The sequence below is a fragment of the Manduca sexta genome, chromosome 23 (assembly GCF_014839805.1).
Source record: "Manduca sexta isolate Smith_Timp_Sample1 chromosome 23, JHU_Msex_v1.0, whole genome shotgun sequence".
NCBI lineage: Eukaryota > Metazoa > Arthropoda > Insecta > Lepidoptera > Sphingidae > Manduca > Manduca sexta.
The window spans coordinates 13,319,512-13,334,827 of NC_051137.1; the positions used below are offsets into that span (position 1 = coordinate 13,319,512).

General features: G+C 35.9%; 3 protein-coding genes across 5 annotated transcripts in view; 1 reads left to right on the top strand and 2 right to left on the bottom strand.

Moving 5' to 3' along the window:
* LOC115446736 (microvitellogenin-like) overlaps positions 1-15,316 on the bottom strand; it is a 59,992-nt gene that overhangs the window by 30,075 nt on the left and 14,601 nt on the right. The window contains exon 2 of one of the 3 annotated variants that reach the window (XM_030173510.2): positions 13,086-14,615. The exons of the other annotated variants lie outside the window; for them this stretch is intronic. Within the exon in view, the coding sequence (XP_030029370.1) occupies positions 13,304-14,593 (1,290 nt within the window). The 5' untranslated portion in view covers positions 14,594-14,615 and the 3' untranslated portion in view covers positions 13,086-13,303. Of the gene's footprint in view, positions 1-13,085; positions 14,616-15,316 lie in introns of those variants that run through there. 3 annotated transcript variants of the gene reach the window in all.
* Positions 1-15,316, bottom strand: part of LOC115446737 (microvitellogenin-like) — a 45,645-nt gene that overhangs the window by 15,815 nt on the left and 14,514 nt on the right. The window lies entirely within an intron of this gene.
* LOC115446739 (microvitellogenin-like) lies at positions 6,175-11,608 on the top strand. The gene is made up of 2 exons (XM_030173515.2): positions 6,175-6,326; positions 10,080-11,608. Exon 2 carries the CDS (start codon positions 10,102-10,104, stop codon positions 11,386-11,388), a length of 1,287 nt encoding a protein of 428 aa, XP_030029375.1. The 5' UTR covers positions 6,175-6,326; positions 10,080-10,101; the 3' UTR covers positions 11,389-11,608.

Consider the following 15,316-nt stretch of genomic DNA (forward strand, 5'->3'; position numbering starts at 1 on the left):
ATCGACCGTCGAACTATATTAATATTTGTAACACTAATTATCCATAAAATTTATTTTTCTGTGCTCCTTCTCTATATAAACTATAATTATGCGAATTGCCCGAATGATGCTAAAGTACAGTTAGTTTCCATCACAGTGCTCAATCTTCATTAGGTACACTTTCCATGAAGAAGACCCTTTTGTCCAGCAATGGGATATACAAAATACGCAAATTTATAAAAAGAAGGTAATTAATTACCGACACCAACGTAAAAAATAAAATTTGTTGTTTTGAAGCAGCCATGTCTTAAACTATTACGGACTCTTGAGACCTCTGACCAGCGTTAACAAACTTAAACACCGCGTATCTCCGTTTGCACAGTACTCCGGAATGTTCCTGGAGCTAACCGTAAACATTAAAGTTATTAAAGTACTCACAAAACCAACACCGCTTCCATTTTTTCCTTCGAATCTCGAATAACATAAAACTTCCATTAAGGATGCTATTTCAAACGTACACATTTAAATGACACACGACCATCACGATTAAATGGCCAAGATTTCCCGCGTAATGTAAACCGCAAATGTCTTCACTAATTCATTTTGGCGCGATGCAAACAGCCCCCTTAATCCATATAGCGCACACCAGCGCCTCTAGCGGGCCTTAGGGAAATCAGCCGACGAGCGACTAGGGTGCGTTCAGAAACCTTTGTGCAAACGCCCGCTGTAATTAAGCTGACCGCATGAAAAGGCTGAATAGTATTTTTCCTTTGCCTAATAGGTAAGCACTTTTAATTAAGGTGTGTTCTTCAAAGAAAATAGTTGGAGAAACTTTCCTATGTCACAAAGCGTCGTTCATTAACTGTTTTTTTTACGTCCTATTACATTTATTTCCTCGTAATAGAAGTCAGGAGGGTCTCGGAAGAAATTTGTTACTATTAAAACTGATACAAGGTTACGAACAAGGGAAGCTAATACTTTATCTATAGGAAGGAGCAACACAGCGCTTCTGCAGAAGAGTATCTATCGAATGGGGCCAGCAATCTATAATAAACTTAGTCCAACTATTAAAGATGTGGAACAGATTAATTTGTTTAAAAGTAAACTTAAAAATTTCCTTATTAATAAATGCTTTTACTCGATTGATGATTTCTTCAAATCATAATAAATTTAATCTTGTCAATGTAATATAATAAATATAATGTGATTGTATAATAACTCATCTTACGTAATACTTCTGTCCTTATATTAAATAATTATTTTAAGATAAAAAAAAAAAAAAAAAAAAATTTGCACACCCAGTTAGGGTAGAATATGGCGAGACTTTTCAATTTATAACACCTATAAATGTACATGTACCGTATTCAGCAAATAAATTATTTGAATTTGAATTTGAATTAATTACTTATGCAAATCAACAAAACGCAGAAAATAAAATTCACCTTTAGCGGAACAATTTGTAACCCACTTAATTTTAAATCTATACTATACTAACCCACTTAATTATATCTTCAAAAAATGAATTCATGGAAGAATAAAAATCGTTGGTTGAATTACACGATATTATATAAAAAATAATGTCTGTTCGTGTCTCATGCGCTGCTATACCGTTTATCCGATTGGAACAAAACTTTGAGAACTGCTTGCACTCACGAAAAGGTTGTTGCCATAGTACAATTAACCCACAGTAGATGACGCGCATAATCCCCGAAATCACAACACCAATTATTAACAGAAAAATACGTAGGATTCAAGAAACATAAATCTATACATTTAGGAAATTATAATTTCCTTAATAAAACTATCATTAAGTTAAATAAATTTCCAGTTTGTGCATTGTTTGCTGACTTTACTAGAGCATTTGATTATGTGGGTCCTGACATAATGAAAGAGATACTTAGTGCTTATGGTATTAGTGAAATTGCATTACATTTGATAATGTCATTCGTGCCCAATAGAAAACAAGCTACTAGTAATGATGAATGATTGATGTAATTTTCGTTGATTCAATTACAAATTTAAATTATTTAAGTACTTATTCGTACACGGTGTTCATTTTATGACTGCCTCGGTGGCGTAGTTGTATTGCATGCCCAGTACAATAGCGCTCTGAGGTCCTGGGTTCGAATCCCGGGTCGGGTAAAGTGATATTTGGGTTTTTTCTGCTCAGTATCAGCCCGGAGTCTGGAATTTGTGCCCGATATGGCGATAGGCTCGCCCCCTATCACATAATGGGACGGAACATACTTGGCGAAAAGTGGGTGCCCTGGTTGCGCCTCTGCGTACCCCTTCGGGGATAAATGCGTGATGTTATGTATTTATGTTCATTTTATTTCTGTCTATTGTGTTTTGTTTATATATTTGTATTTTGTAGTCAAAACAACAACTCAGGAATTCAACAACCACTCTTGCAATTTGAAATGACAATACTACCAATAACTTGACGTATTTATACTCTCTGTTGATTCTAATTGCTGCACTCAAGTCTTATATTGCAATATTTTGTAAGAAGTATTACCTCAATGATTCACTTTAATTGTGAATAACATCTTTAATTATTAAGTTTGTTTGTTTTGTTAGTTTAATACTTTTGATATTTTAAACAGATAGTTGTTAAATAAGTAGATAGAGCGCAGTGAATCACATGACATTCGGAATAAAAGTAATAGTTTATAAGTTTATCGTTCGAAATTACTCACAATCGGATGCGTCGGTGACATCATGAAATTCGTACTCGATAAGACAACGTCTCTGTGATTTCGGTAGTTTTATAGTTTAAATAAGTTAACAATAAAACAACGGTTTTATTTATAAGTACATATTTACTTCCGACTTTTTTCATCAACAAATTGAAGTCTAAACGTTTTTCATCCCATGAATTACTAGTACTTGGTGTGCAACATATTGCCATTAAATACATCATGTACATTTATAAGTTCAATAACCTTTTTCCTACAGGACGAAACTTCATAACAAGCTTGTAATTGGTCGCTCCACCCAAACAACCGTATGCAAAGCCGTGTTTACACCGGACAATTTGACCGCACGGTTTTAGACGTGTTCTCGTATAAAAAACCCGCTTAATCACGTAATACCGTGTTCGTTAGCGCGGACTGATTGCGAGCACGCGCTGTAATGGAATTAATAATTTGGCTTAATATGCAAAAATAGCGGACACACGGCGCCGGAATTAACGATGGAAATCTTTGCGGGCAGTGTATTTGTACTAGAAATGTATTTGTGGGATTAAAATGGTCACTCAAAAGTATTTATTTCTCGGTTCGAATATCAATACTGTGTGGCTACTAGGTATCATGCATACGTCACTCTACATTAGTCACCTCGAGATATCAAACATTAAGAAATGTAGTCACACTGAATAAATTGTTCAAGTAAATATGTACTTAGGATATGTACTAAGGATGGCCGAACGATCATTTTGTCGTGCCTTTAAATTGACTGAGAACTATGACAAAAATATGAAAAAATAAAACCACAAAATTATGTTTGTAAATGTAGGCGTATGCACGCTACTCACGAAGTATTTAGTATTTGTGAAATCTTTTTAATTTGATTTTCTCCCCACTTTAAAGGCGATATGCGTGCATTAGCTTATATAATCTGACTTTGTATACAAAAGACTTGGAAAAAAAGAAATACAAAAGATTCAATGGACAATTGATGACAAAAAAAGCCCGGAGTTTCTTTCTGCCCTTCTTCTTCGGGTAGTCATCGCTTAGGCGCGGACCACACAGAAAAGGCGTGGGGCGCAGACATGGCACGGACGGGGCGCCGTCGTAATTTTTTAAAACATATAGAAAAGACGAGGCTCGGACGTGACAATGGGCGCCGTGAGAGCTAACGGTTTTCAGCTATCCGATTTTGAAACGATTACATATCTTCTTTCGAAAATGAAAATGTGTTAGCACTGGGGTATCTCGCTAATACACAGAGGGTGTTTGTAATACTCAGGTCTATTATAATTATAGAGAATTGAATGATTTTTCAATTAAACTGCAAATTGAACGTTGAATACATAATCATCCCGCATTTTCACTTAATATACAAGGACACAGGTGACAGCCCCACTCCCCCGCACCCCCGTCCAACGGCGCTCGCGACGGTGCCCCGTCCTTTCTGTATGTTTTACAATAGGGTGCGCGTCATGTCCGCGCCCTGACTTTTCTGTATGTTTTGCATCGCGACGTTTGTATAAATGTATAATTTTTCTTTGCGAGATTTTGATCAAATATTTATTCTTATTTTTACTTTACATTACAAAGATTTATTTTTCTTTTTCTTTTCTTTCTACTGATGCATCCGATGTAGCATTAGGATCAGTATTATCCCAAAGAAAAGTAGGCTCAGATAAACCAATAGCATACGCTTCGCGTTCACTTTCCGAAACCGAACAAAAGTATACAACCATGGAAAAGGAACTATTATGAATAGTTTTGACAACCAATTATTTCCGCCCATATCTGTACGGAAAGAAATTTACAATTTACTCTGACCATCGTCCACTTACATAGATTATGTCCCTTAAGGACCCTAATTCAAAATTAACTCTTAATAATAATATTTAGCCGAATACGATTTCGATATAGAATACAAAAAAGTAAAAACACAATCGCTAACGCTTAATCACATGTCATAATTGTATACAATAACGTATTAGAAACAATACCTTTAGGAAACGATGAAATAATAGATTTGATATTAGATAACAAAAATCGGGATAATACTAAAAAAACTGAATAAATCAACCTAAAACCTCTCAATCAATAGCCCAGTAACCAGTCCCTCTAGATCCCATCTATAGACTCAGAATAATTGCCATCTTTTCTGCAATAGTCCCTGCACCTTGTACGCGTTGTCTCGCTGTATACCCTACATAAGTACACATAGAGAGAGTACTTGTAAGGTGTATAAAATTACTGTGTTAAGTAGTTTTCTCAGTAAGTGATTAATTTATAATCTTATGAGAAATAAATGATTCTTAAACCATAAACCATATAAACCCCAACCATATTATTTATTTCAAAAGGGTCTCTTTACGTCAGATTCATGTTCTCACACAAGCCTTCCAAAAGAACCGGGCCACATGCCATGATTTCCCGCAATAATACACACAACATCACGCATTTTATCCCCGAAGGGGTATGCAGAGACGCAACCATGGCACCCACTTTTCGCCAAGTGTGTTCAGTCCCATGATGTGATAGGGGGCGAGCCTATCGCCATATCGGGCACAAATTCCAGGCTCCGGGCTGATACTGAGCAAAAAAATCCAAATATCACTTTGCCCGACCCGGGATTCGAACTCAGGACCTCAGAGCGCTGCCGTACCGCGCATGCAGTACAACTACGCCACCGAGGCAGTCCCGCATTAATGCTGATAACTAATATTTAGATTTTTGAATACTAACGTCAGTTAGAACTACTTATTGCTGTTATTTGCACCGCTCTGCACGCGTGCTTTCTTTTGTCCGGAGTAATGTATCACCTCCATTATATTGCCAAAATGTAGCTATTATCCAATTTATTGTGAATCAGTATCAAGCGGTATTTTCCTTTAAGCGACACGGCCGACTACAATGAGTGTCGTCGTGATCCTTTACATAATGATTTCACTCAGTAATAGAACGGGCTATCATGTGTACAATCAAAAGGGTAATTAATGAATAAAATGGGTACTCGGTATCACATGGAACAATGAAGTGCAAGGTGGTGGTGCAACGAAAAATGTTTTAGATAAGGTGTCTGCCTACCCTTATTCCCCGAAAGCGTTAGCAGGTGCGCGAATAGTGTACCTACTTTTCAGCAAGTGTATTCTATCCCACGACGTGATAAGAGGCTAACGTATCGTCATGTCGTGCACAAATTCCAAACTCCGGTATGATACTTAGCACGACAATCCGATGCCACTTTGCCTCACCCAGGATTCAAACCCGAGACTTCTGACAGGTAGTCATACCGAACACGAATTCAAGTGGATGTGCCACTGACGCAAGAATATTTGTGTACAAGAAACTTGTTAAATGTGATATTTTTTTAAATGTAGTGATCTTCAGTGTGCACTATGTTATTATTCATTGACAATGCAGATATTTTTTCAGCTGTGCAATTATGAACAAACTCACAACAACTGACTCATTGAGACAAGACAAGTTGCAAATGAAAGTCTATCATGTATGTACTATCTATAAACGACTTTACTGATCTGAGTCATCAGAGAGTATAAATAGGATTCAGTCATTGGTGGCATGTTCATTTCAAATTTCGGGAGCGGCTGTCGCACTCCTGAGCTGCAGAACGAAGAAGTTCCGATTTCCAGAACAAACAAGGTAAATATCCATTATTTGAATAATGTTGCGTCCGTGACTGCTTGATATAATACCACCTTTACATCTGAGAAATAGGTTGCAAGGAAAGTTAAGTTTTGTTTTTTATGTAGGGTCCCTCTGAACAAAGGTGTCTACGGACCGTGATGATCACAATATAACATAGAGCGACATAATAATAAGCATAAATAATATTATGTAATCACATTGTACACCTTCAATGAAAATGAAATGAAAAAAAAATAGGTAATTGACGTCTTTCGATCGAAAATGTATTTCATTTAAAATCTATCGGAAAAAATTGACAAAATCCACAGAATAATAAATAAGTTATAAGGCTTTGAAATTGGTGGAAAGAGAAGCTGACAAAGTACAGTAATAGTGAAATGTGACGTCACCCAGTGCCACCGGCAATAACGCTGCGTGAGTGAGAAAAGGACAGCGCGATAACCCCACCACGCCCCCACTTTGTACACTACAATATTTCAAATATGAATAACTGCTTCATTTTTCAACCAATTTTGATGATTTTGCAGAATAATTTCTTTTTCATACATATAAAATAATAAACTAAATCAAACATAGGAAACTACCCTTGACTTGAATGCTTATAAATACAGTACTAATGTACTTATTCAACAAATAAATATTTCAAACATTGTAATTAGTGATAAATTGTGCAAATAACTTCGTAGTTTTGGGCGACAATACGACTTTCGACTTGAACTTCGTATTATATCCGCGGATATTCCAATGTGGCAAACAAAAATACAGCTAAATATAACAGATAGTTTAGTAACAGGACATTATTTTCCGTTTCCAACATTTTCTACACGCTGCGTCTGTTGCAAGTTATCATCGCTTGTTTCACAACTCCTGCACCGGTGTCAAGAAACATGTTGTCAGCTCGTCACTTAATGGCTCTATTTGAACTGCGTTACAATTTTCGCCAGAACAAAACTGTTCATAAATATATTTCTGTACAAATCAATATATATTATACCATATGCCTTAGAAATAACAGTCATGAAGTAGCCCATTAGAATGACGTAAGATAAAATGCAAAAATATGAGAAAGATACAAAACATCTAGGTTTGAATGTTTGTATTTTGCATTCTTGCCGAAACCTGCACATTTTAGAGGTCACTGATCAGTGACACATCGCTATCCTGGGACGTCGGACAAATCACTCAATTGCGTACGAGTACTTATTACCAATTTTGATGCGCTGCACCTAAGGTTGACAACCATACTTTATAATAACGTATCCTACTTTATTTTCGATAATTATACTTTGTACTTTTGTATAAAAATAAAGTATGCGAAAATACTTTATTTCTAATATTTACTGTGATATATAAAACAAATCACTTATAGTGAATATGTGTTATATTTATACCACATAATTGGATAAGTACTGAACTAGTATTGATACTATTATAACATCAATACTATGAAATTTCGGAACGCCATTTTAGAATTCCAATCACAATCATCCTTGCCTTAATTTTATTGTTAATATTTTTCATATTAGTCACCTCTCCGTTTTAACACAGTCCAATTAAGTTTTGTACAAAAAATGTTTGCTCTTTTCTTTCGTTATCTTCTAAATTATAAATTAATGTAAAATTGTATGTGTGTGCCTATGCTCACGCATTATACTTTTTGTTTTATTTTGTATTGCATATTTTGTCAAGTTGTTTTGTGTTATATATGCATGCCGTGTACGCCTTATATTGTAACGACATTTAGCTTAAGATTTCTATTAACGTTGTTGTTATGAATTATGTGTTAATGTACGTTACGTTGGTGTTACTAAATAAATAAATAAATAAACTAGGTAAAATAGATTGTAGTACATATTATGTTGACAACAATAAAATAAAATACAAGCTATTTATTTATTTAAATTTAATCTTAGATTGTAAAAGTAGCCTTGAGAGTTTTAAAGCGTTATAAAAAATTGTTAGCGTGTGCTAAAAGCACTCAAAAATATAAGTTTATGGCAATAAAAACATAAATTTGAAAAATACTTTTTTTTTTCATATTTTTTTGACAAAAAAAGTTGGCGACCCTAGCTGCACCGCCGCACCTCGCCGGCCAGACCGCCTGTATTTATTTATTCAACTGTAAAATATGCGATATTGGACACATTACGTAGAATAAGATAAATTGTAAAGTGATTGTTCAAAATTGAAATCTTACTTAGTTTTAGAATCCTTTACTGTTTTTTTATTTATTACAATGGCTCGATACAATTACTCCGCTTTGGAGTATGCCGACATGATTTTCATGTATGAAAATGATTATTTGGCATCATTGCCGCAAGCAGTAAATCGTACATTTTAAGCGGGCTGTTGCCGCTCCTATCACAGTTTAGTGACTCAGTAATTACAAATAGTTGGGAAAGATTTATTCGCATTTTTAAAAAATCGGTACGTAAGCCATAAAATGTTGTAAATTACTTGGTACCCATTAAAATTAGGGTCTCATGGTTTTGAAATTTAGATCTTGGGAGCAGAGGTCAAAATTTATTTTAGCGATATTGTGAATTCCGAATAATCCTGAAGAAAAATATTTTTATCAATCTTAAAAAATCTATTTTAAAAAATTAAAAGTAGATAGATGTAATTGGCCTCTATTTACAGATTTTATTCGTTTCCAAAAACACTTACATAACAAGAATTTATTTAAAAACAGAATCTTTAATATCAAATTTCACCTCCCTAATCTCAAAAATTATGAACGTCCCATACAATTTTTCGCATCTCATTTTACCTCAGTATCTGATATTATATGAACACGCACATTACGGGGCATAGGTATATTTTTTTACAAAACTAAAACAATACAAATACTAATTGTAATAAATGCTAACACTATGAAGTATGAACATAAATCTAACTTCAACAATTACTAACTTCCATACAAGTTCGTATTCGTCATTCGTCGCCCGAGTTAACTTCTTAGCGAACGAATTAAAAAAAAACATATCGTACTTTCATATCGTAAAGTACTTACTGTAAAAGATTTCATGCTTCTTGAGGCAATAGTTTTCTGTCAATCAATCAGCCAGTACTAAAAATATCATAAAGTAAAATATTATATCCAATATATTTCAATAAGTATAAAGAAAAATATCATATAATTATGTTTCTTTTTTTTCCGCGTTTTTGCAACATGTTTCATTACTGATCCGCTCCTATTTGTCATAGCGTGATGATATATAGCCTATAGCACTCCAGGAACAAAGGGCTATCCAACAAAAAAAATATTGTTCAGTTCGAACCGATAGTTCCTGAGATTAGCCATTACTGCTCCGCTCCTATTGGGTATAGCGTGATGATATATAGCCTATAGCACTCCACGAACAAAGGGCTATCCAACACAAAAGAATTTTTCAGTTCGAACCGGTAGTTCCTGAGATTAGCCATTACTGCTCCGCTCTTATTGGGTATAGCGTGATGATATATATCCTATAGCACTCCACGAACAAAGGGCTATCCATCACAAAAAGATTTTTTCCGTTCGAACCAGTAGTTCCTGAGATTAGCGCGTTCAAACAAACAAACTCTTCAGATTTATATAATAGTATATAGATATGGCGTTATTGTTAAAACTGTCTAAGTTGATGATTATAACTAAATCTTTTGTTGTTGTAAATTTTTTTTCTATTGTACAAAATTTAAGTGCTAACACTATAATATCACATTAAGTACATATTGAATTTTGAACGTTGATTATTTTGTTCTCAGATTACTCAATAGTTGACGAAGCATGAATAAGATTGAAAAAAAAACTATTGAGGATTGGGAAGGCGCTGAACGTCCCAACTACTTCAGCAATGAAAACTTGAAGTACCCATATTCAGAACTGCCGTTCTACGATCAATACCACTTGGTGAAGATACCAACTAAAGACGAGTTCGTGGAGCACGTGGACTACTGGGGAGAGGGTAGGATCCCTACTAATGATGGAGACAGCGGTTTCCGCGACTGTTACAACGTCAACCGCCAGTACCAGTGCGTCAGTAACGGCCCCGACAAATACTGTAAGATTCCCAACAGAATACCAGTGTACAATGAGGACACGTGCGACACCTCCAGCTACATCAAAAACCACACAGTCAAGTTAGTCACTCTGATGTCGGCGCCCATCATCGAAGCCTGCGCTCGAGATATAGCTCGCATCGTGAACCCTGAAGTCGGCAGCGTTGTAGTCTTCGGATTTGAAATTGATTCCCCAGACATTCGAAGGCTAGTTAAAGAGTTGAGCGCAATATCTATGTACTACTGTCCGGGATATGTATTGTCAGACTATTTTGAAGGCTTGATGACATTTTCACATATGGCATTCTTAAGTGCCGGTAATATAGAGAAAGAACTGTATAACGCAATTAGCTCTTGGAATATGGACACTGCGGTAGCAATTACAAAATCTTTGCACAGAACCGGTGGCAGTTCTAGCATAGCTAACGTAGTTAATAAGGTGCTCGATGAAGGCATGCAAAGTACAATGACATTCGCTTACAAACTTTGGCACTCTGGCGAGAAAGACATTATAACGGACAATTTCCCTATTGCTTTTAAGTTGATCTTAAATGAAGATGAAATTAAGATCGCGAGTAATTATTACAAAAATACGATGTTAAAATTGGATTCAAATACTGACGAGTGGCATAACAGGCTAGCGTGGGGTGATAACAGCGGCAGTAGCGGTACAAGAATCAGTTGGACAATGTTCCCAATTTGGAAAGACGATAAAGTAATATTTAGAATGAAAAACATTCAGTACGATATGTGCCTGAGACTCGACATTCATGATAACTCCGCAGGAGATAGGAAAGGCTGGGGCTCACAAAACTTGGACGACGTCAGGTACAACTGGAAGCTGGAACCAATAAATCATGGCCACAAGACAGTGTTCTATATAGTGAATTGTGAATTTGATCAGGCTCTGAAACTGGATGATAACGTAGACAAGGACGGGGATCGGCAGCTGTGGGGCCATAACGGGATGTATTACGATCCTGAAAAATTTGGGTGGATTGTGCAGTCTAATTAAGTATAGAGATATAATTATGCAAGAATACATTAAATATCTTCCGCATTCATGAATTCGTTTTTGAACATTATTTATTTGTATTTTAGAGAGTAAATCTATGTGAAATAAGGTTAAAACCGAGATGTTAAAGTGACAAAGGAACGACACAATGTTAACATTAACAGATATAAACCTTAACTACTAACAAAAGTGGTGTCTTCAATAAAGACGTTACAATTTATATTTTATTTTTATTGATACTGGTGTTCGTCCGACGACGGGCTTCTGCCCGTCGGAATGAAATGGTCGCGGTGGAATTTATCCACCATGACCATTCCATTCCGAACGCCATATTAGGTCCTTACATATAAAATTGACGTTTCGTATGGGAGGAATGCAAAATCAATTTTCTTTTTGTAAAATATAATTTACTAGCTTTTGCTCGCGGCTCCGCCCGCGTGTTAAAGTTTTTCCGGGCTAAAGCTTTCTGTTATAAAAGTCACACTATATATTTTCCCGGGATAGAAACTTCAATATTCTTCCCAGGATTTCAAACTATCTCCATATCGGTATCAATTTCATCTAAATCGGTTGGGTAGTAAATGCCAACGATGTCGCTAGAGCTGAGCCACAGTTTGCTACAAAAACAAGAGAGGATAACCATCCGACCCCGCACCCTTATGGCGGTCAAGTCATTTTAAAACCATTTTTATTTGAATGACAATCAATTCAATAAAATAACCGTAAAGTAAATTATAATTTTAATAATTCAAAATGAGGGTAATGATACTCAGGGAATGAAAATATGTAACACGCGCATCTGTCATACAATAGATCATAGATTGGTGGCGCTAAAACAATTGTTAATTGTAAGGGTCAACTGTTGGTCATAACGAAATTTAAGTTGGCGGACTCAAAATGTTACCCAAAACATAGGTGGTCAATCGGTCTGAAATTTTATTATTATCCTGGGGCTTTTAGAGTCAAGGCTTATGATGTTTTGGTTGAATTTTTTGATCCAAATCATGTAACAAAATTTTTATAATAGTAAAAAAATATAATAAATGTGGTTAAAAAAGAGCCTATATTTAAATGCTTTAAAAAATAATAATTTGAAATTGTAACTAACTTTGTTTTATACTACGTAGAGATAAAAGCTTGTCGCGAGATTAACTTGTGTAGTAAATAATATAATAATCATATAACTTGATCTTGACAATCTTCCTGGTGGTAGGACTCTTATATGTGAGAGTCCGCCTGGGTAGGTAACACCGCAATGTCTATTTCTGCCGGCAAGCAACAGTGTGTAATCAGTGTTGTGTTTCGATTTGAAGGACATTCTAGCCAGTGTAACTACTGAACATAATGAGACTTAACATCTCATGTCTCAGGATGGCCAACGTAGTGAAATACCGAACAATACTTTGTAATTCTAGGTGTTGGATGGTGTTTCTACTGTTTATGGGCGGTCGTATCGCTTACCATCAGGCGAACGGCAAGCTCGTCTCGTCATTCAAAGTAATAAAAAAAAACATAAGATTAATTTTAAAATGTTTTTTTCATTGTGGGTTGCCATTATGTGATTAAATTATTTTTCATATAATTTTTATAGTGGATAGAACTATTTTGTGTCGTAAATTTAATTATAATCTCAACATTTATATAATGGTGTAATTTGGACAGTCGTCGGACGAATACCAGTATAAATAAAGATAAAATAATAATTGTAACGTGTTTATTGAAGACACCACTTTTGTTAGTAGTTAAGAATTTATTATGTCTGTTAAATTGTGTAGTTCTATCATTTGAACAAATAGTTTTTTTTAAACTCAAATTAACATAAACTTACTTTCTAAAATACAAATAAAAAATGTCCAAAAAGTAATAATCAAACGGAAGATATTTAATGTATTCTTGTATAATTATATCTCTATACTTAATCAGACTGCACAATCCACCCAAATTTTTCAGGATCGTAATACATCCCGTTATGGCCCCACAGCTGCCGATCCCCGTCCTTGTCTACGTTATCATCCAGTTTCAGAGCCTGATCAAATTCACAATTCACTATATAGAACACTGTCTTGTTGCCATGATTTATTGGTTCCAGCTTCCAGTTGTACCTGACGTCGTCCAAGTTTTGTGAGCCCCAGGCTTTCCTATCTCCTGCGGAGTTATCATGAATGTCGAGTCTCAGGCACATATCGTACTCAATGTTTTTCAATCTAAATAATATTTTATCGTCTTTCCAAATCGGGAACATTGCCCAAGTGTATCTTGTACCGTTACTGCCGCTATCATCACCCCACGCTAGCCTGTTATGCCACTCGTCAGTATTTGAATCCAATTTCAAAATCGAGTCCTCGTAACGATTACTCGCAATCTCAATTTCATCTTCATTTAAGATCAACTTAAAAGCAATAGGGAAATTGTCCGTTACAATGTCTTTCTCGCCAGCGTGCCAAAGTTTGTAAGCGAATGTCATTGTACTATCCATGCCTTCATCGAGCACCTTATTAACTACGTTAGCTATGTTAGAACTGCCACCGGTTCTGTGCAAAGATTTTGTAATTGCTACCGCAGTGGCCATATTCCAACCGCTAATTGCGTTATACAGCTCTTCCTCTATATTATCAGCACTCAAGAACGCCATGTGGAAACTAAATTTCATCAAGCCATCAAAATAGTCTGACAATACATATCCCGGACAGTAGTACATAGATATTGCGCTCAACTCTTTAACTAGCCTTCGAATGTCTGGAGAATCGATTTCAAATCCGAAGACTACAACGCTGCCGACTTCAGGGTTCACGATGCGAGCTATATCTTGAGCACAAGCTTCGATGATGGGCGCCGACATCAGAGTGACTAACTTAACTGTGTGGTCTTTGATGTAGCTGGAGGTGTCGCACGTGTTCTCATCGTACACTGGTATTCTGTTGGGAATCTTACAGTATTTGTCGGGGCCGTTACTGACGCACTGGTACTGGCGGTTGACGTTGTAGCAGTCGCGGAAACCGCTGTCTCCATCACTAGTAGGGATCCTACCTTCTCCCCAGTAGTCCACGTGCTCTATGTACTCGTCTTTAGTTGGTATCTTCACCAAGTGGTATTGATCGTAGAACGGCAGTTCCGAATATGGGTACTTCAAGTTTTCATTGCTGAAGTAGTTGGGACGTTCAGCGCCTTCCCACTCCTTAATAGCAGATTCATTAATCTTATCCATGCTTCGTCAACTATTGAGTAATCTGAGAACAAAATAATCAACGTTCAAAATTCAATATGTACTTAATGTAGTATTATACTGTTAACAAATACTTAAATTAATTCTTATCCTAAACTTAGATAGTTTTAACAATAACGCCAAATATAAATTATGCAAACTATTTGTTTAATATTTTTATATAAAATCAACAAGTCATACGGCTAACTCCGGTTATTCAAGACTAAGAATTCATTGATGACCAATATCTAGTTTTTCGACAAGACCGCAACCGCACTGTTACTAATAAGCGTGATGGTGGAGGCGTTAGCTATACTTCGTGAGCTACGTCCTAGTATATTGCCTACAAATTGTCGTCTCACTGGAATTTAACTGACAATGGTCTAATTACCAGCATCACTACCGAATAAACGACATGTCATGTCCCAACTCCCCCTGTCCTGAGGAATCATACTCTCAATACATAAATACTTTGGAAGAGGTTGGTAACGATTGCTCGTTGGAGTCATTGTACATAATTGATGACTATAATATACCTGATATCATTTAGGCAAACAAAGGAAATCATATGGTTCTACACGTCTCCACTTCAGTTGGGCGGTCTTTTTAAATTGCGTATCACAACGTAATGGGGTGCAATATAATACAGTAAAAAACCAACAAGGTTCTTCTAATATCTTCTAATATCGAGTGTCGAGGTTACTTCCTGCAGTCCTCTCATATCAC

Excerpts from the sequence above, each read along its gene's own strand:
- LOC115446739 (XM_030173515.2), top strand. The coding sequence starts at position 10,102 with ATGAATAAGATTGAAAAAAAAACTATTGAGGATTGGGAAGGCGCTGAA.